Raw genomic sequence first — 15877 nt, forward strand, 5'->3', positions numbered from 1 at the left:
CGAAAGCAGATATCTGTACACCAATGTTCACAGCTGCACTATTTACAAAACCCAGAGGTGTAAACTACCCAAGTGTCTATCAACAGATGAATGAATAAATGTGGTATACACATTCAATGAAATACTACTCAGCCATAAAAAGGAACGAAATTTTGATTTTGATATATAGATGGATCTTGAAAACATTACATTCAGTGAAATAAGCCAGACACAGAAGGACAAATGTTATATGATTCCACCTTATATGAGGCACCTAGAATGCGCATTCGATAGAGACGAAATCGAATGGAGGTTGCCGGGGACTGGGTCAGGGTGGTTTGGGGAGTTATTGTTTAATTGGTACACTTAATATTGGGGCTGATGAACAAGTTTTGGGTATAGATAGAAGTGATGGGTACGTAGCACTGTGAATGTAATTAATGCCACTGAATTTTACACTTACAAATGGTTAAAACGATAAATATTATAGTGTGTATATTTTACCATAATAAAAAACATTTTAAGTGGGGAAAGGATGTAAACGGGTTGAAGTTTTATAAAAAGTGGTCAGGGAAGGTGTCAGTCCAAGAGTGACCTTTAAGTAAAACCCTAAAGGAGGTGGAGGACCATGTGGGCATCTGCGGGAAGGGCGTTCTGGTAGAAGGAGGAGCACGGACAATGGCTCTACCGGGAGTGTGAGAGGCATATTCGGAAACAGGGAGGGGGCCAGTTGGCTGAAGCTGAGCGAGCCAGAGGGACTGGGAGGAGGTGAGGGAAGATCAGGCCATTGTAAGGACTTTGGTTTCTGCTGGGAGTAAGCAGGAGCCACAGGAGGGTTTTGAGCAGAAGGACGTGATCTGACTTGAGATTTAACAGGATCCAGTAGAACAAAGAATGCCTGGGTACCGAACTCACCAGCCAGATTGCGAACCACAGGAGGAAGCCCCCGGGGTTCCCCCCGGATGCGCTTCCCCAGCCACCACCGGGGGGCAGCAGAGTCTAGCCGAGCGCCGAGCAGGCTGCTTGGGGCGCCCCGCCCGGCCCCTCCCTGGGGCGCAGGTGGCTAGTCCCCAGGAATCCTTAGGCGGAAACCGGTCCCAGGCCCCGCGCCTCCGTTCGGCCCCTTTAAGAGCCAGTTTCCGGAGGCCTGACCTGGGGGGCTCCAAAGATGCCCAGGGGCCGAACCACAAGTTGGGAAGGTAGAGGGGAGGTGGCTAAATCTTCCGACGTCGAATTCCAACTTTTCTTGGGCCTGATACCCCTCGGGCGTCCCCAAAGGGGCAGAGCTTTCCTTCTAGGGACTTCACTTGGTTCTTTAAGTCGTCTAACTAGCAGGCACAAGAGGCCCGCAGCGCCTCCCTCCACCCAGACCAGAGGAACCCCGGTGCGAGTGGAAAAGCCAGGCTCTACCGACGAGCTTCCCGGGGGGGGGGGGGCGGGAGGGAAAAGGTGACAGCAGGACCCGCCCCCTATCAACAGGTGAATCACCCCAAGTAGGTCTCTGTTCTCGTGGATTTCGGTCCGCTCGGCTTGGCCGAGAACGAGGGGGCCGCCCGGGACCCAGGGTTTGCGGGGGCCCTCCCGACGGGCCGGTCACTTGGTTCCAGCCCTGGGGGCCGGAACTCACCTGGGCCATCCCACTTCCGGGGAGGGAGGCGGAGGAGCCCCTCCCCACAGCCCACCCCTAAGCCCAGCCCTCGGCTCCCACCCTTGTGTACCTGGGCCGATCCATTCCTCAGAGCGCACAGGGGGAGGAGTGGCTTGGAGAGCCTCGGTGGGTCCAGCAAGTTCCTCCCCGAAAGCCGAAAGCGTGCACTTCGTCCACGTTGTTTCCGTTCACTAAAACTCCTAGGACGCGGCAGAGTGGCCTTGGAATAGGGACAAGGAACGGAAGCGGGAAGGGGAGGAGCGTTCACCCCTCCCGGTCTTGGTGCGCGCCGCGCCCCCTACCCTCCTGGTACTTGGCAAAGGACGCACGGGCTCGGCGCGCCCAGACGGCCGTGATGGCGCTGGTGGCCCGCGGCCTGTCCTGTGGGCTGGGTTCCCACCCGGCCACCGCAGGCCGGGGCGCGGTCGTCTTCGTGTGGCTATGGCTCAGCACCTGGTGCACAGGTAGGGGTGTGGGGCTCCTGGTGCTGCGGAACGGCGGAAAGGCACTCTTGAAGGGGCAAGGACAGAGTTGTACGCGGCCGAGCAGGCGGGAGAGCGAGGGAGGGGGGCGCACCCAAACTGGGACCTCCCGATCCTCTGGGTCTTAGGAGATCGCTGTGTGCCGGAGTGAGGGGAATTCCCCATCCATGTCGGGGAGTGCTTCCCCCACCCTTGTATGGAGAATGCAGGAAGTGAAACTCCCCGGAGCGGCAGGGAGAAAGGGACCCTTTGTGGGGCAGGCGCGAAGGACAGCCAGATCACTGGGAAAGGCTGGGGACTTGGGCGCATTCCGAGATTTCTAAGTGTTAGGGTAACGGGGAAAGGACACACTAGGGAGGGCTGGATCAGACTCTTCCTGGAGGGAGAGATCAAGAAACAGTGCCCAGGCCTCCGGTGGGTGTGGAATTGGAGACACCTCACCCGCCTCCATCGGGCTCTGGAGTATCTGTACATGAGAGTCTGGTAGGACGGACTTATGCACTTGAAACCATCTTCTGCTGGCAACCTTTTACCTGGAAGGGATGTTTGTTTGGGTGGGGGTGAGGGGGCTCTATCTTTCAGCAAGCACTTTTGGCGCATTCATTTGAGGTGGCTTTGCGTAGGGGTGGTGGGAGGCTGATGGAGATATTGTGGGGACTTTAGGGACAACGTTGGCAAAGCAGTTCAGTCAGACAACTCCAACCCCCTCCCCCGCCCACTTCACAAAACCCCGGGGAACTTGGAACCTTTAGAGGTTTGTTTTGAAGTGGGGCCTTGCGGGGGTGGCGGGGGAGACAGGGGGCATCGCTCTGGCCATTTGGGCTTGCCTGTACAAGCCACAGAGGGATGTCCCTTTCTGTGAGAGTGGCAAAGGGAAGAGGGGACTGGATAGAGGCCACAGTCTGGAAAGAAGGATGGAGAGGACGTTCCAAAGAATCCGGCCGTGTGACCTTCTAGCTGTCACTTCAGCCCCATGGGTCTATAAAATGGGCATGATTATCGTAGCTACTAGCTACCTTGCCCGTCCTGGGGATTAAGGAACAATGTATGCCAGGCGTCCCGTGAAACCATACTCTTGTGAGCGTCAAGCTAGATGACAAGTGATGTTACTCATTCCTGTTGAAGCACCTCCCTGACCTCACAGCGATCCCTGCTGACTCTCCTTTTGCCTCAGCCCCTGCCAGCGCCATCCAGGTGACTGTGTCAAACCCCTACCACGTGGTGATCCTATTCCAGCCCGTGACCCTGCCCTGCACCTACCAGATGACCACGACCCCCACAGTACCCATTGTGATCTGGAAGTACAAGTCCTTCTGCCGGGACCGCATCGCTGATGCCTTCTCCTCAGCCAGTGTTGACAACCAGCTCAATGCCCAGCTGGCGGCTGGTAACCCAGGCTATAACCCCTATGTGGAGTGCCAGGACAGCGTACGCACCGTCAGGGTTGTGGCCACCAAGCAGGGCAATGCTGTGACCCTGGGAGACTATTATCAGGGCCGGAGGATCACTATCACAGGAGGTACGTTGGGTGGGACGGGGGAGGAGGCAGGGGGTGAGGCTGGGCTTGGATGGTGGGGCTGGCTTCCTCCTACCCAACCTGGAGTCCTCACCTGGAAGCTCTTGAGCGCCAGTGTCTGAAAGGACCGATGAGGGAAAGGATCCTTCTGTCCATCCATCCATTCCTTTAACAGCAAAATTTATCGAGCACCTAACATGTACTGTTCTAAGCCCTGGGAATGCAGCATTTGACAAAATCATCAAATCACTTCCTTCATGGAGCTCACACTGCAGTGAGAGAGACAAACACAACATATACTGTCAAGTGCTTGTAGATAAAACTGGGTGATGGAGAGAGATAGGCAGGGGGTTCTGTAATAATACTAATAATATCAGCAATCGGAAGTAAAATTTATATGCATATACTGTCAAGTGCTTGTAGATAAAACTGGGTGATGGAGAGAGATAGGCAGGGGGTTCTATAATAATACTAATAATATCAGCAATCGGAAGTAAAATTTATATTTGACAATTTATAAAGGGCCCCGTGTGTGCCAGGCTCTAATCCAGGTTTACATGGATTAGCGCATTCAGACCACACAGTAATTTAATGAATAGATTATATTACTGTCATTTTACAGAGGCCCAGAGAGAGGAAGTGACTTGCATAGGGGCACACAGCTAGTAACAGAGCTGGGATTCTAACTCAGCCACTCTGGGTCTAGTCTCCAAGCTCTTAACCCCTTTGCTTGCCCAGGATGGTCAGCAAAGGGCTCACAGAGGAGGTGGCATGAGTGAACTGGAGGGACAAGAGATTTCAGTGGAGAAAGCCTACAACTTGCCAGGCACTTTACACATTCTCCCATGGAGTCCTCTCTGCCACATTTTACACTCGCAACAGCTGAGGCACAGAAAGGTTAAGTAGCTCATCTAGGCACACAGGTAGGAAAGGGCTGGAGTTGGGATTGGAACACAGGCAGCCCTGACAGCCCTTGCTCTTAACCATAATGGTGCCTCCCGGTAGGAAGTGCCTGTTGAGCCTAAGAAAGGAGCAGTGGGGAAGTCATTCATTCATTTATTCATCCATTCATTTGGTATTTATTGAGTATCTACTGTGTGCCAGGAGCTGTTACAGGTGCTGGGGATAGAGTGGTGATCAGGATGGTTGAGGTCCCTGCCGTCAAGGAGATGACATTCTAGTGGGGTGAGCGTGGCAGTAAACAAGCAAACAAAGAGAGAGGAAGAGAATTTCAGACAGTACTAAGTGCTACAAAGAAAATAGCACCGGGTGATGTGCTATGTGGAATGACTTGGACACACCCACCTTAAGACCTCTGCGAGTGTGATTTGAGGAGGGCCTGGGACTGGGCCCTAAAGGATGTGAAGGCAGAGAGGAAGGCAAGGGGTCGCAGGGAAGAAGTCTCCCCCATTAATGGACATATTCTCTTACTGTCTTGAACAAGGATTAGAGTTTTAATCTTGGGCACGGACAGGGGCAGAGGGGGAGGGAGCATCCCTTTGCAGACCCCTAGAGACCAGGCTGTGGAGCACACTCCTTCTGTCACTTATAGACCATGGATAAAAGGCAAGCTTCCAGGGACTGATCCTGCCAGTCCTGTTTCAGAGCAGGAACCAGACTTGTCCTAAATTTTCATGGGCAGCTCAGTTCTAAGCATCCTGCTGTTCTTGAGGTTGGAGGGCCTCTTGGGGGCTCAACCTATACAGGTCCCCTCCCCTCTAACCCAGAGACAGCTCCAGCCTGGACCAGGCGTGACTGCATATCCCCCATCAGGACAAGCCAAATACTGAGGCAGCCCTCAAAGGCTGGCCGTAATCATGCCTCCTCTGCTCAGCCTAGAACTCCAGATGACCCTGATGCCATATAGGTGGGGGCGGGGTGGGGGGGGGAATTCATGCTCCACAGCCCTCACAGGCCCAGTCTTTCAAGCCTCCTTGATCTGAGCCAGTGTTTGCCATGATTGGTAAATACCCATTGTGTGTCTGTTCTTTCAGGAAACCTAGTAGCCATGAGCACTTCCTCCACTTCAGCTTTGAGGATGGGGAAAGTGGACTTCCCTGGGGTCTTCCTAGGTTCACCAACTGAACTGGTTTTAAAAGTGAAAGTAAGCCTGGGCAAACCAGAAGGTTGTTTGCCCTGGGTGTACCTCAGCTCAGGGTGGATCCTGCCCCCCACCATCCCTCCCTGTTTGGGTGATGTGGGGTGTCTGCATAGGAGGCCTTGTTTCTACTTCCTCAGGCTGCTTGGGCCACATGTGCCCCCCACTCTCTGCAGCACTAGGGCACAGAGCCCTTGGGACCTTGGAAATCATGAGGGCCACCTCTTGTCATGTGTTGATAAGGAACTAGAGGCCAGAAATGTGGAGGCAGCCCAGCTTCTGTTCCCATTGGAGACCTGGCATCTTCTCCCTGCATCTGAAACGATGAAGCAGTGCCCAGCCCATGTGATCCCAGGGCCAGATGGGGACCAGGAACTGGGTGCACCTTGCAGGAAGGGGGTGGACTCATGCCTTAGGATTGATCAAAAGAAGCCGGAAAGCTGTATTTTTTGTAGGTTTTGAAAACATCACACAGGCCAAACAAAATGCATTGAGGCCTAGATCCGGCCCATGAGACCCCACATTTCAATTCCTGACCTATAGAATCCTTTGCCATGGCAGGTGGTTCCTGCCTACCTCTTTCGCTTTGATCAGGGACCAGCTCTTGAGCTCCAGTGTTGGAGAAGCATGGTCACAGTCTGACTTAAAGATACAGGTGGAAAAATGATGGGCCAGGAAGGCACTGCAGAAAATCTAGAGGATTTGGGAGAATGTAGTTTAGAGTTTTATGAGGATTCAGTGAAAGAAGATATGCAGAGGGCCCAGCACGTAGTAAGAGCTCAATAAACAGTGGCTAGACGCCTGACTGTGGGGGGGAGTCTTGTCCTCCACTCCCTCATGCCTTCTCCGAAGGTCACCTTATCTGAAGGTCTTCCCTGCCTCCTTACTTACAATTGCATAACCCCCACCTCCATGCCTGGTACTTCTGTCTGCCTTGCCTGACTAATTCTCCATACTGCGTATCATCATCTGATACACAATGTAGTTGAGCTTTTTATTTGTCTCCCTTTCCCAGTTAGAATATGAGCTCTATAAGGGCAAGGATTTATATCTGTTCTCTGTAGCAGTGGTTCTCAAACACTGTGGTCTTAGGGCCTCTTTACACTTTGTTATTGAGGTCTTCAAAGAGCTTTTGTTTTTATAGCTGGCAAACTGAGAAGAGTTTAAAAATATTTTAAATGATAATAAACTCATTATATGTTAACATAAATAACATACTTGTTATGAAAGAAATAACTATGTTGCTGAAACTAAACAAAAAAATTTTTAATGAGAAGAGTGATGACACTGTTTTATATTTTTGCAAATCTCTTTAAAGTCTGGCTGAATTGAAGAAGCTGGATTCCCAAAGCTGCTTCAATCTTTCGTGATATCTATCACACGTCGTGTAGCCTCTGGAAAACTCCATAGTACACTCATGAGAGATTAAGGGGAAAGGGCAAACAATGTCTTAGTATTATTATGAAAATAACTCTGACCTCATAGAGGCCCTGAAAAGGTCTTGGGGAATGCAGGGTCCATAGATATGCTTTGAGAACCATTGCTCTCTAGTATACCAGATGCCTCAAATACTGCTGGAACATAGGCTGCACTCAATAATTAATTTTTTGAATGAATGAATCAAGTGTCCACTTGAATATTGCCATGTGCCCAGGATGGTGGAACTAACAAGAAAAGCTAAGAAAGGTCAGCATGAGAAGAGAGGGAATTCCTTTCTGCTCCTGGCCAGGCACTGGGGACGCAGCAGTGACTGGGACCACGTTCTCACAGGGGCCATAGATGGTCAGTCCCTAGGGTGGCAGATGTAGTTCAGCATCTGGGCAGGAGAGCCAGGTGAGCTAGGATGGCCAGGGAACACTCCTCTAAGCCAAGGCTTGAGTAACGAGAAGGAATCAGCCCTGAGCAGGTCTGAAAGAACACAGTGCCGGGAAGACAGAATAACACGGGCACAAGCCAGGCAGCCCAGCACAAGGGGGGACAGTGCAGAGGCCGGTGTGTCTTGAGGCTAGTGAGCTGCTTGAGTAACGAGAAGGAATCAGCCCTGAGCAGGTCTGAAAGAACACAGTGCCGGGAAGACGGAATAACACGGGCACAAGCCAGGCAGCCCAGCACAAGGGGGGACAGTGCAGAGGCCGGTGTGTCTTGAGGCTAGTGAGCTAAGGAGATGGAAGGGGTGAGGGCGGTGTGGGAAGGGAACCAGTGGCCAGATCACGCCGAGGCCCTGTGGGCCCAGGAAGGTTGGAATGATGTAGACAGACATTGTTGAAAGGAGGGTCTTCCTGTGGATGTGCAGCCTCCCTTCTGAAGAAGGAAGAAGGCTTTGGTTCTTTCTTTCCTTAAGCAGTTGTTAGGTGCTCCCAGTGGGTGCCATGTGCTGCTCCCACAGAGGGTAGCAGGTCTATGGCGCAAGTTGGTAGAGGTAGCCAGGTCTGTGGGAGCCGGAGCAGCTGGGAAGAAAGTGGCCAGAAGCCGAGAGGATTTCCTGGCTGGGGTGCCATCCTGTCCCGCACAGGCGAATGACTGAAGGGATTTCACTAATTAGGGCCTGAGGAGTGGAGAGGAAACCGGATGTGCCGAAAGACTTTGATTAGTGGCGTAATTATCAGGCTCCTTGCGTCCCCAAGCTCTGGGCCTGACCTGGAATGTGGGGATGGAAGGGTGGGGGGTGGACTAGGGAACTGGGCAGGTCTCTTGCTCCCACATGTCCACACCTGCTCTCTATCAGTGCCTGGGCATCTCCTGACATCTGGAATCTGGCCTATTTATCTCTGCCTCCTTACTCTGGGCCCATGCCCCTGGGTCCACACTGGGTCTGTGACAGTTCACATCAGAGGACTTAGGATGACGGATCTAAGAGGTGGTCCAGAGGATGGTTAGAAGTTGAAGAGCACAGGCTCTGGAGTCAGACTGTCCTAGCTCCACCACTGACAGCTGTACACCTTTGCGCAGACTAGGTCATCTCCCCAGACCTTTTGTCTCATCTACAAAACAGGAATGATAGTGCTACCCACTGCACAGATGTCTTGAAATCTGTGTTGAGTGTCTAGAACAGTGCATAGAAGGAAGTGTGCCCTTGGTAAGAAGCATTTTCCACTTGACTTACTGGCAGCCCCTAACCTCTTGACCCCTCTCCTGAGGTGCTGGGCCTGCTGGGGTTGGGCGCCCCCTCTCCAGAGGTGCACTCACACCATCTCCTCCTGACCCAGATGCAGACCTGACCTTTGAGCAGACGGCGTGGGGGGACAGTGGTGTGTATTACTGCTCGGTGGTCTCAGCGCAGGACCTCCAGGGGAACAATGAGGCCTACGCAGAGCTCATCGTCCTTGGTGAGTGGGGCTGGGCCCTGGGGGCCTGGTAAGGGGGGATGGGAAACAGCCCCTTCTGCTGTCCCCTTGTGTGTGTTCACCCTCCACCCGCTAGCTCACTCTCTGGCCTCTGTTGCCTGCTTTGCTCTCCCTTCATATAGAAATTAAAATTGGGAAATTTTTTTGGCAGCTGGTCAGTATAGGGATTGAACCCTGGACCTTGGTGTTATCAGCACCACACTCTAACCAACTGAGCTAACCAGCCAGCCCCAAACTGGGAAACTTTAAAGCAAAGATGCACAAGCACTGCTATGGGTCCAATGTGTCCCCCAAAAGTTCATGTATTAGAAACTTAATTTGTACTTTAACAGTGCTAAGAAGGTGGGCAATCCAATTATGATATTTGAAAGGTGGGGCCTTTAAGAGGTGATCAGATTGTAAGGACTGTGTCCTTGTGAATGGATTGATGTCCATCCACGGAGTGGGGTGCGGTTCTGATGGCTTTAAAAGGAGAGCAGGTGAGGAGGTTAGCTCTCTCACACTCACCCATTCTCACCACGTGGTACCCTGAGGTGCTGTGGAAGGCGCTCACAAGATGCGTTCCTCGGACTTTGGACTTCCCAGCCTCTGAAACTGTAATAAATAAATTTCATTTCTTTATAAATTACCCAGTTTCAGGTATTCTAAGCAACAGAAACAGACTAATACATGGACACAGGCCATTAGCCAGGACAATGATGTCACCATGTGTCACCAAGAATTTCATTTCTTTATAAATTACCCAGTTTCAGGTATTCTAAGCAACAGAAACAGACTAATAAATGGACACAGGCCATTAGCCAGGACAATGATGTCACCATGTGTCACCAATCCTCAGGAAAACTCCACTGTACACTCATGAGAGAATAAGAGTGAAAAAGGCAAATAACATTTTAGTTTTATTATGAAAATGGTTTTGGCCTCAGGGACAAGACCACAGAGCCGCTGATTCACATGCTAATACCCCCTCATGAGGGCACGTGAGGCCATGGGTGTGAGCTCTGGAGTGAGCTTCATTTGTGTGTAACTGTGTGTGTGTGCACGCAGGCCCCCAAGATATGCTTGTGGGGACAGAACTCTGGTGGCACCTGAGGTAAAGCAGAGAATGGGTATGGAAAGTACACAAGCGACAGAATGCATGAACTGGGACTGAACTCTGTAGGTCACAGAACCAGGGCCACATGTGAGTTTTATGGCCGTAGGCACTTTTGCCTTCATGGGCCCCTTCCTCCATTTATAAAATTTATGCTTGTGTTATTATTAAAACAATTCATTATTATACATTCAGAGTTATATATTTTTTTCCGATTGTAAAATAAAATTAAAATGTTTATGAGGGCCCTTGGGGACTGGGCCTACTATGCCTAATGGAACAGAACCATCTCTATCACGTGCGGTGGAACCCTCTGGAGTGATAGGACCCATGTATGAGGAAAAGGTGGAGTGTCCAAGCTGCCATCGAACCTTCAGAACCCCATAGGATATGTGTTGGAACCCTCAGTGTCATGAGGGAGCGGGTGGATTTTGTGATGGAAGCCTTCTGGAAAACAGCACCCACATCTGGAAAGTGGTGGAGGGCAGGAGCCACCTTCACCCTGACCAGCCTAGATCTGGGCATTAGGGGCAGGGGCGGCCTGGGCTGGCTCTGGCCAGCATAATCTCCTGTTTCTCTTTTGTCCCTCCAGGCAGGACCTCAGGGGTGGCTGAGCTCTTACCTGGTTTTCAGGCGGGGCCCATGGAAGGTACGGGGGGTGGAGTGCTGAGCGGGGCTTCTCTCAGGAGTTCCCACACACCACTTACCACTTCTGTCTCTGGTATTCTCTCCCTGACCCCACTAAACATCGCTCGCTGTGGACCCTCCACTAACCCCGCCTGACTCCGACTCTGTGGCATCTAGTGACCTGGCTCTGGGCTGGGGGTGAGGTGGGCTGGGCTGGCTGTGGAGGGGCCTGGGGTGTAGGCAGGGGCTCCTGTGACTGGCGCCTGCAGTGCTCCTCGGGTGGGGATCTGAGCTGCTGGCTCTCTCTCCCCTACCAGAGGCTGTATAGTCTGTGTTGCTCTGGCTAGGTCGCCTCTTGTTTTCTGCCTTATCCATTTGAACCCAGGGGAGGTCCCTAATTTGGGACTGTCCTGGGTTTTAGAGGGATGGGCGGCCTTCTGCTGCTGCACCCCAGCTTCTGGCATGGAGAAGCCAGCAAGGGTTGCAGGTTCCCTGATGAACAGTGCAAATAGCTCTGTGCTGCTGCTGGGCCTGTCCGTCCCCACTCTCTCCCAGGCCTACTAGCTCAGGGCCTGGTCCCATCTCTTTGCAGACTGGCTCTTCGTGGTCGTGGTCTGCCTGGCCGTCTTCCTTTTCTTCCTCCTCCTGAGCATCTGCTGGTGTCAGTGCTGCCCACACACCTGCTGCTGTTACGTCAGGTGCCCCTGCTGCCCAGACAAGTGCTGTTGCCCAGAGGCCCGTAAGTGCCCCTTGTGTGGCCACCCCCACTTGGTCTCTCTTGGGTCCGAGGGGAGGCGGTGGCCATCTGCCTGCCCCCCAGGACAGTGCCACTGGTCTGAAGGTTATGAGGGTAGCAACTGGAGAGAAAGTAGGCCAAGGAGGATCTATTATTTTAGATGATCATTTATTTACATCAACTTTTAATTTATTTTTAATTTTCATCTGAGTTTTTTCTTTTGAGAGTATAATCTATGCATATGGTAAAAAGAAAACGTCAAACGGTGGAAGATACTGGAAAGTATTCACTGGAAAGTAAAGCTCCCTTTAAAAACAAAATCTTAAGTGAAAAAGGTAAGAAACCAAACAAGGTTGACAGCACCACATAATTTAAGCACACACCCACACAAAGACTACACATTTTACACAGATACTAGGTTTAAGGACACACCTAGCATATCAGAGTAGGCACTGTGGAGGGTGGGATGGGAGTGGGACCAGAGCTGAAGAGGGGAATGAAACAGACCAAGCAGGAGAAGGGAGAGAGGAGGAAGTGAGCGCCCTCCTGCTGCTGCACACGTCCCCTTTTTAGGGACGGCTGTTGACAGTTCCTCAGTTTCCTTCAGGAGAATGTCTGGAGAGACCAGCACCTCTGCGCACGGTCCAAGGTGCATTAACAGTAAAATACTCAGCAGTTGTTGCAAGCATGGGCAGGCGGAGGTCTGAGGCCTGGCTCCAGACCTGACCTACTGGAGTCTTTCCCTCTCTGAGTGTCTCAGTTTCCTCCTCTGTAAAGTGGGGCTTATGGCAGAGCTCACTGTACAGGGTGAGTCTGGGCATTTGGTGAACTTGTGTGTACAGCAGTTAGCGTGGGGCTTGGCCTATATAAAATGTTCCACACCCGCTAGCTATTAGATATGGTCAGCCTCAGTAGGGACTGGAGGCCAGGTTGCAGATTAACCCTGTTCTCACTAGGTGGCCTCAGTCAGCCAGCGTTCCTTTTCTGAGCTGTGTTTCCTCCTCTGTAAGGTCCCAACCTCTTGGGGCATTGGGAACATGAAGGGAAGTCTGTACCTAAGTGCCCAGGACTGGCCACAGCTCAATCCATGCTGGCCAATTTTATGGTCATTGAACTCAGGGGTGGGCAACCTGGTTCCTCGAAGCACTGCTCCCCTGATAAAGTTCTAGTGCTCTCTGGAGGCTTATGCTGGCCGTCCCATCCCCTCTGTCTTGTCGTTTTTAGTTAAGAGCTTCTTGCTCATGCAGTGGGTGTTAGCCTGTTTCACACGTGGGGGAGGGAACCCCAAAGGCTGCAACCGAGTTTGCAGTTAACCCACTAAGTATGCCTGGGGCTGATGCCAGCACGGCAAATGCTGGTCACAACACCCCATTTCCTCCAACCTGAAGCACTGTTGCTCCTGACGAAGGAAGGGAACAGCATCTCCCACTGCCAATTATAAAATGGGAGTCACCTGACTAATGAGGGTACTTCTCTAAGCAGGGTGCCGCACTAGCCTTGTGCTTCCCAACCAATGTGGAGGTGAAGGGAGCCTTTCTGAGTCCCGGGGAGGATGCGACTTGCCTAGGGCCCAGAGGCTTTGCCACAGAACCTCTTGCCTCTTTCTGCTGGGAGAAGGAAGCCAGAAGGGTTTGCCCTTGAACTGTCAATCCTAGAGCCAGGTGGGGGGTGGGGCCCATGAAGTAAAAACACTAGAGGAGATATTTTGCTGCTTGGCTGAGGCAGGCAAATTAACTCAAGGCTCCTGGCTCCTGCTTCAAACTGACAGCCATTGCATCAGGGTCTGGTAAGGGAGGACCCAGAAGGCATGAGAGTGGAGTGGGCATGGGATCCCCCCAGGTGTGACTCATTTTTCTAGAGCAAGGGATCAGCCACCAAAGGGAATACTTGATTACATATAGCTTTTGGTGGACCCAGCATGTGGGCTTTAAAGCGACAGCTTTGCCACTGTCACCCTGTAAGCCCACAGGCCCGGGGTAGCCACATCTTCCAATAAGGTGGCTGGAGAGTTGGAAATTTATGCAAAACCTTTTGATTGTCAAATGTTGGCAAACCACCATACTATCTCAAAACATACTGAACTGCCAGATTGGGCCCATGGGCTGCCAGGGTGTACCCCATATTCTAACCTGTAAGGAATCAACCAGAGGTGGGGACTCAGTGAAGCTGACGTCCCCTAGCCTCCGAGACACTGCAGAATGAGGAGGGGCAAGAACCCAAGTGCAGGCCCATAGCCCTCCATACCAGTGTTGGGCAGTGCAGCTCCTGCCCACCTTCTCATGCCGACTGTGTGTGTCCTCACAGTGTATGCTGCTGGCAAAGCAGCCACCTCAGGCGTCCCAAGCATCTATGCCCCCAGCACCTACGCCCACCTCTCCCCTGCCAAGACCCCACCCCCGCCAGCCATGATTCCCATGGGCCCTGTCTACAATGGGTACCCTGGAGACTTCGACAGAAATAGCTCAGGTGAGGCCTGGGGACGCAGGAGCCGCTGGGGTGGGGTGGGTTGGGCATTTGGACACTTAAGGGGGCTGGGGTTGGAAGGAAGACTGGGGGCTGGGAGGGGGAAAGGGCTGGGAATGCAGGGCTTGGCTCCAGGTGGGCAGCCACTGACAGCCAGTCTCCCCCAGTTGGCGGCCACAGCTCCCAGGTGCCCCTGCTTCGGGACACGGAGAGCAGCATGACCTCTGGTGAGAACCCATGATTCCCAGATTGGACCTGCCTGTAGGGGAGAGGGCAGTATCCATCCTCTCAAACTGACCACCTCCACCCCATCCCTAGAAGTCCGCAGTGGCTACAGGATTCAAGCCAGCCAGCAGGATGACTCCATGCGGGTCCTGTACTACATGGAGAAAGAGCTGGCCAACTTTGACCCTTCCCGACCTGGCCCCCCCAATGGCCGTGTGGAGCGTGGTGAGCAGCAGCTTTGGGGTCCAAGGGCTCCTTGAGGCGGGGAGAGGGAAGCACAACTCCCTAATACGTGTCCCAGGATGCCCACTGCAAATCCTGGACATAGTCTCTCCTTCCCTACTATGGGCCCTAGAGAGTATATGAGCCAAGAGGGTGACACTGTTGGACCCCGGGCTCCTGACATTGTCCTGGCCTCCTCCCAGCAGTCAGTGACACTCCCCTTCCCTACAGCCATGAGTGAAGTCACCTCCCTCCATGAGGACGACTGGCGATCTCGACCTTCCCGGGGGGGCCCTGCCCTCACTCCAATCCGGGATGAGGAGTGGGATCGCCACTCCCCCCGGAGTCCCAGGAGATGGGAGCAGGAGCCCCCTGCGGAGCAGGCAAGGGGTGGCTGGGGAGCCAGGCGGCCCCGGGCCCGCTCAGTGGATGCTCTGGATGACCTCACCCGGCCGGGCTCTGCTGAATCAGGGAGAAGGTCTCCCCCAAGTAGTGGGAGGAGAGGCCGGGCCTACGCACCCCCCCGAAGCCGCAGCCGTGATGATCTCTACAACCAAGACGACTCGAGGGACTTTCCACACTCCAGGGATCCCCACTACGATGACTTCAGGTCTAGGAACCGCCCTCATGCTGACCCCAGGTCCCACTACCACCGGTCCCGGGACCCTCAGGACAATGGCTCCAGGTCCGGGGACCCCCAATATGATGGGCGGCTACTAGAAGAGGCATTGAGGAAAAAGGGCCCAGGGGAGAGAAGGAGACCTTACAGAGAAGAAGAGGAAGAAGAGGCCTACTACCCTCTGGCGCCTCCCCCTTACTCTGAGACCGACTCCCAGGCATCACGTGAGCGGAGGCTTAAGAAGGTGAGAGAGCAGCCCCCGTACCCCGACTTTCAGACCTTTCCCAGACCCCTCTCCTCCAGTCTCCCCCATCCCTCCAGTTCACACCCTTTTTTCTTTCTCCCTTGCAGAATTTGGCCCTGAGTCGGGAAAGTTTAGTCGTCTGATCTCACGTTTTGTATGTAGGTTTTGTACTTTTTTTAATTTGAAGGAATAATGATGAAGCAGTTCCCTAAGTCTAATAAAATTTGTAATCACAAGGCCTAAGTCTTCAGAAGAGTTTGTTTTGCTGTGCGAGGTGGCGGGCCGGGCGGCTGCCGTGTGCCTGCGTCTGCAAAACGCCTCGTCCCGTTTTCTCCCCGGGCTTTCGTCCTGGGTCAAGAACCCAACCCAGCCGGCCTTCTGCCTTCTCCCTCTCCCCCAGTCCAAGAGTACGTGCCCCACGCAGCCTCCGCCCAGCCCCTGCGTGCGCGCCCCGGCCCCGCCCAGACGTGCGCATGCGCCCCGGGCCTCTACCTTCGCGCACAGCCGCCGGGAGCGCGCGCGCGCGTCCCCCTCCCCTTCCACTCCCTTTGCCCCTCCCCCACGACCTACTTTACTGTCTC

The 15877-nt window shown here is 53.2% G+C and overlaps 1 protein-coding gene and 1 non-coding gene across 3 annotated transcripts; one reads left to right on the top strand and one right to left on the bottom strand.

Annotated features, from left to right (window-relative positions):
* The first annotated feature begins 1612 nt into the window (after positions 1–1612).
* On the top strand, positions 1613–15534 carry LSR (lipolysis stimulated lipoprotein receptor). 2 transcript variants are annotated; one of them, XM_008580374.1, is made up of 10 exons: positions 1613–2091; positions 3284–3628; positions 8930–9049; positions 10753–10809; positions 11380–11526; positions 13828–13989; positions 14154–14213; positions 14305–14436; positions 14665–15296; positions 15404–15534. In XM_008580374.1, the coding sequence occupies exons 1-10, from the start codon at positions 1983–1985 to the stop codon at positions 15437–15439; spliced, it is 1800 nt and encodes a 599-aa protein (XP_008578596.1). In that variant the 5' UTR covers positions 1613–1982; the 3' UTR covers positions 15440–15534. The 2 variants fall into 2 exon arrangements, with proteins under 2 accessions (XP_008578596.1, XP_008578597.1); XM_008580375.1 differs by lacking the exon at positions 10753–10809.
* Positions 9216–9293, bottom strand: TRNAI-GAU. The gene has a single exon. It is a non-coding gene; the product is annotated as a tRNA-Ile (tRNA).
* Positions 15535–15877: the final 343 nt, after the last annotated feature.

Source organism: Galeopterus variegatus, unplaced genomic scaffold (genome assembly GCF_000696425.1).
Source record: "Galeopterus variegatus unplaced genomic scaffold, G_variegatus-3.0.2 Scaffold2073, whole genome shotgun sequence".
Classification (NCBI taxonomy): domain Eukaryota; kingdom Metazoa; phylum Chordata; class Mammalia; order Dermoptera; family Cynocephalidae; genus Galeopterus; species Galeopterus variegatus.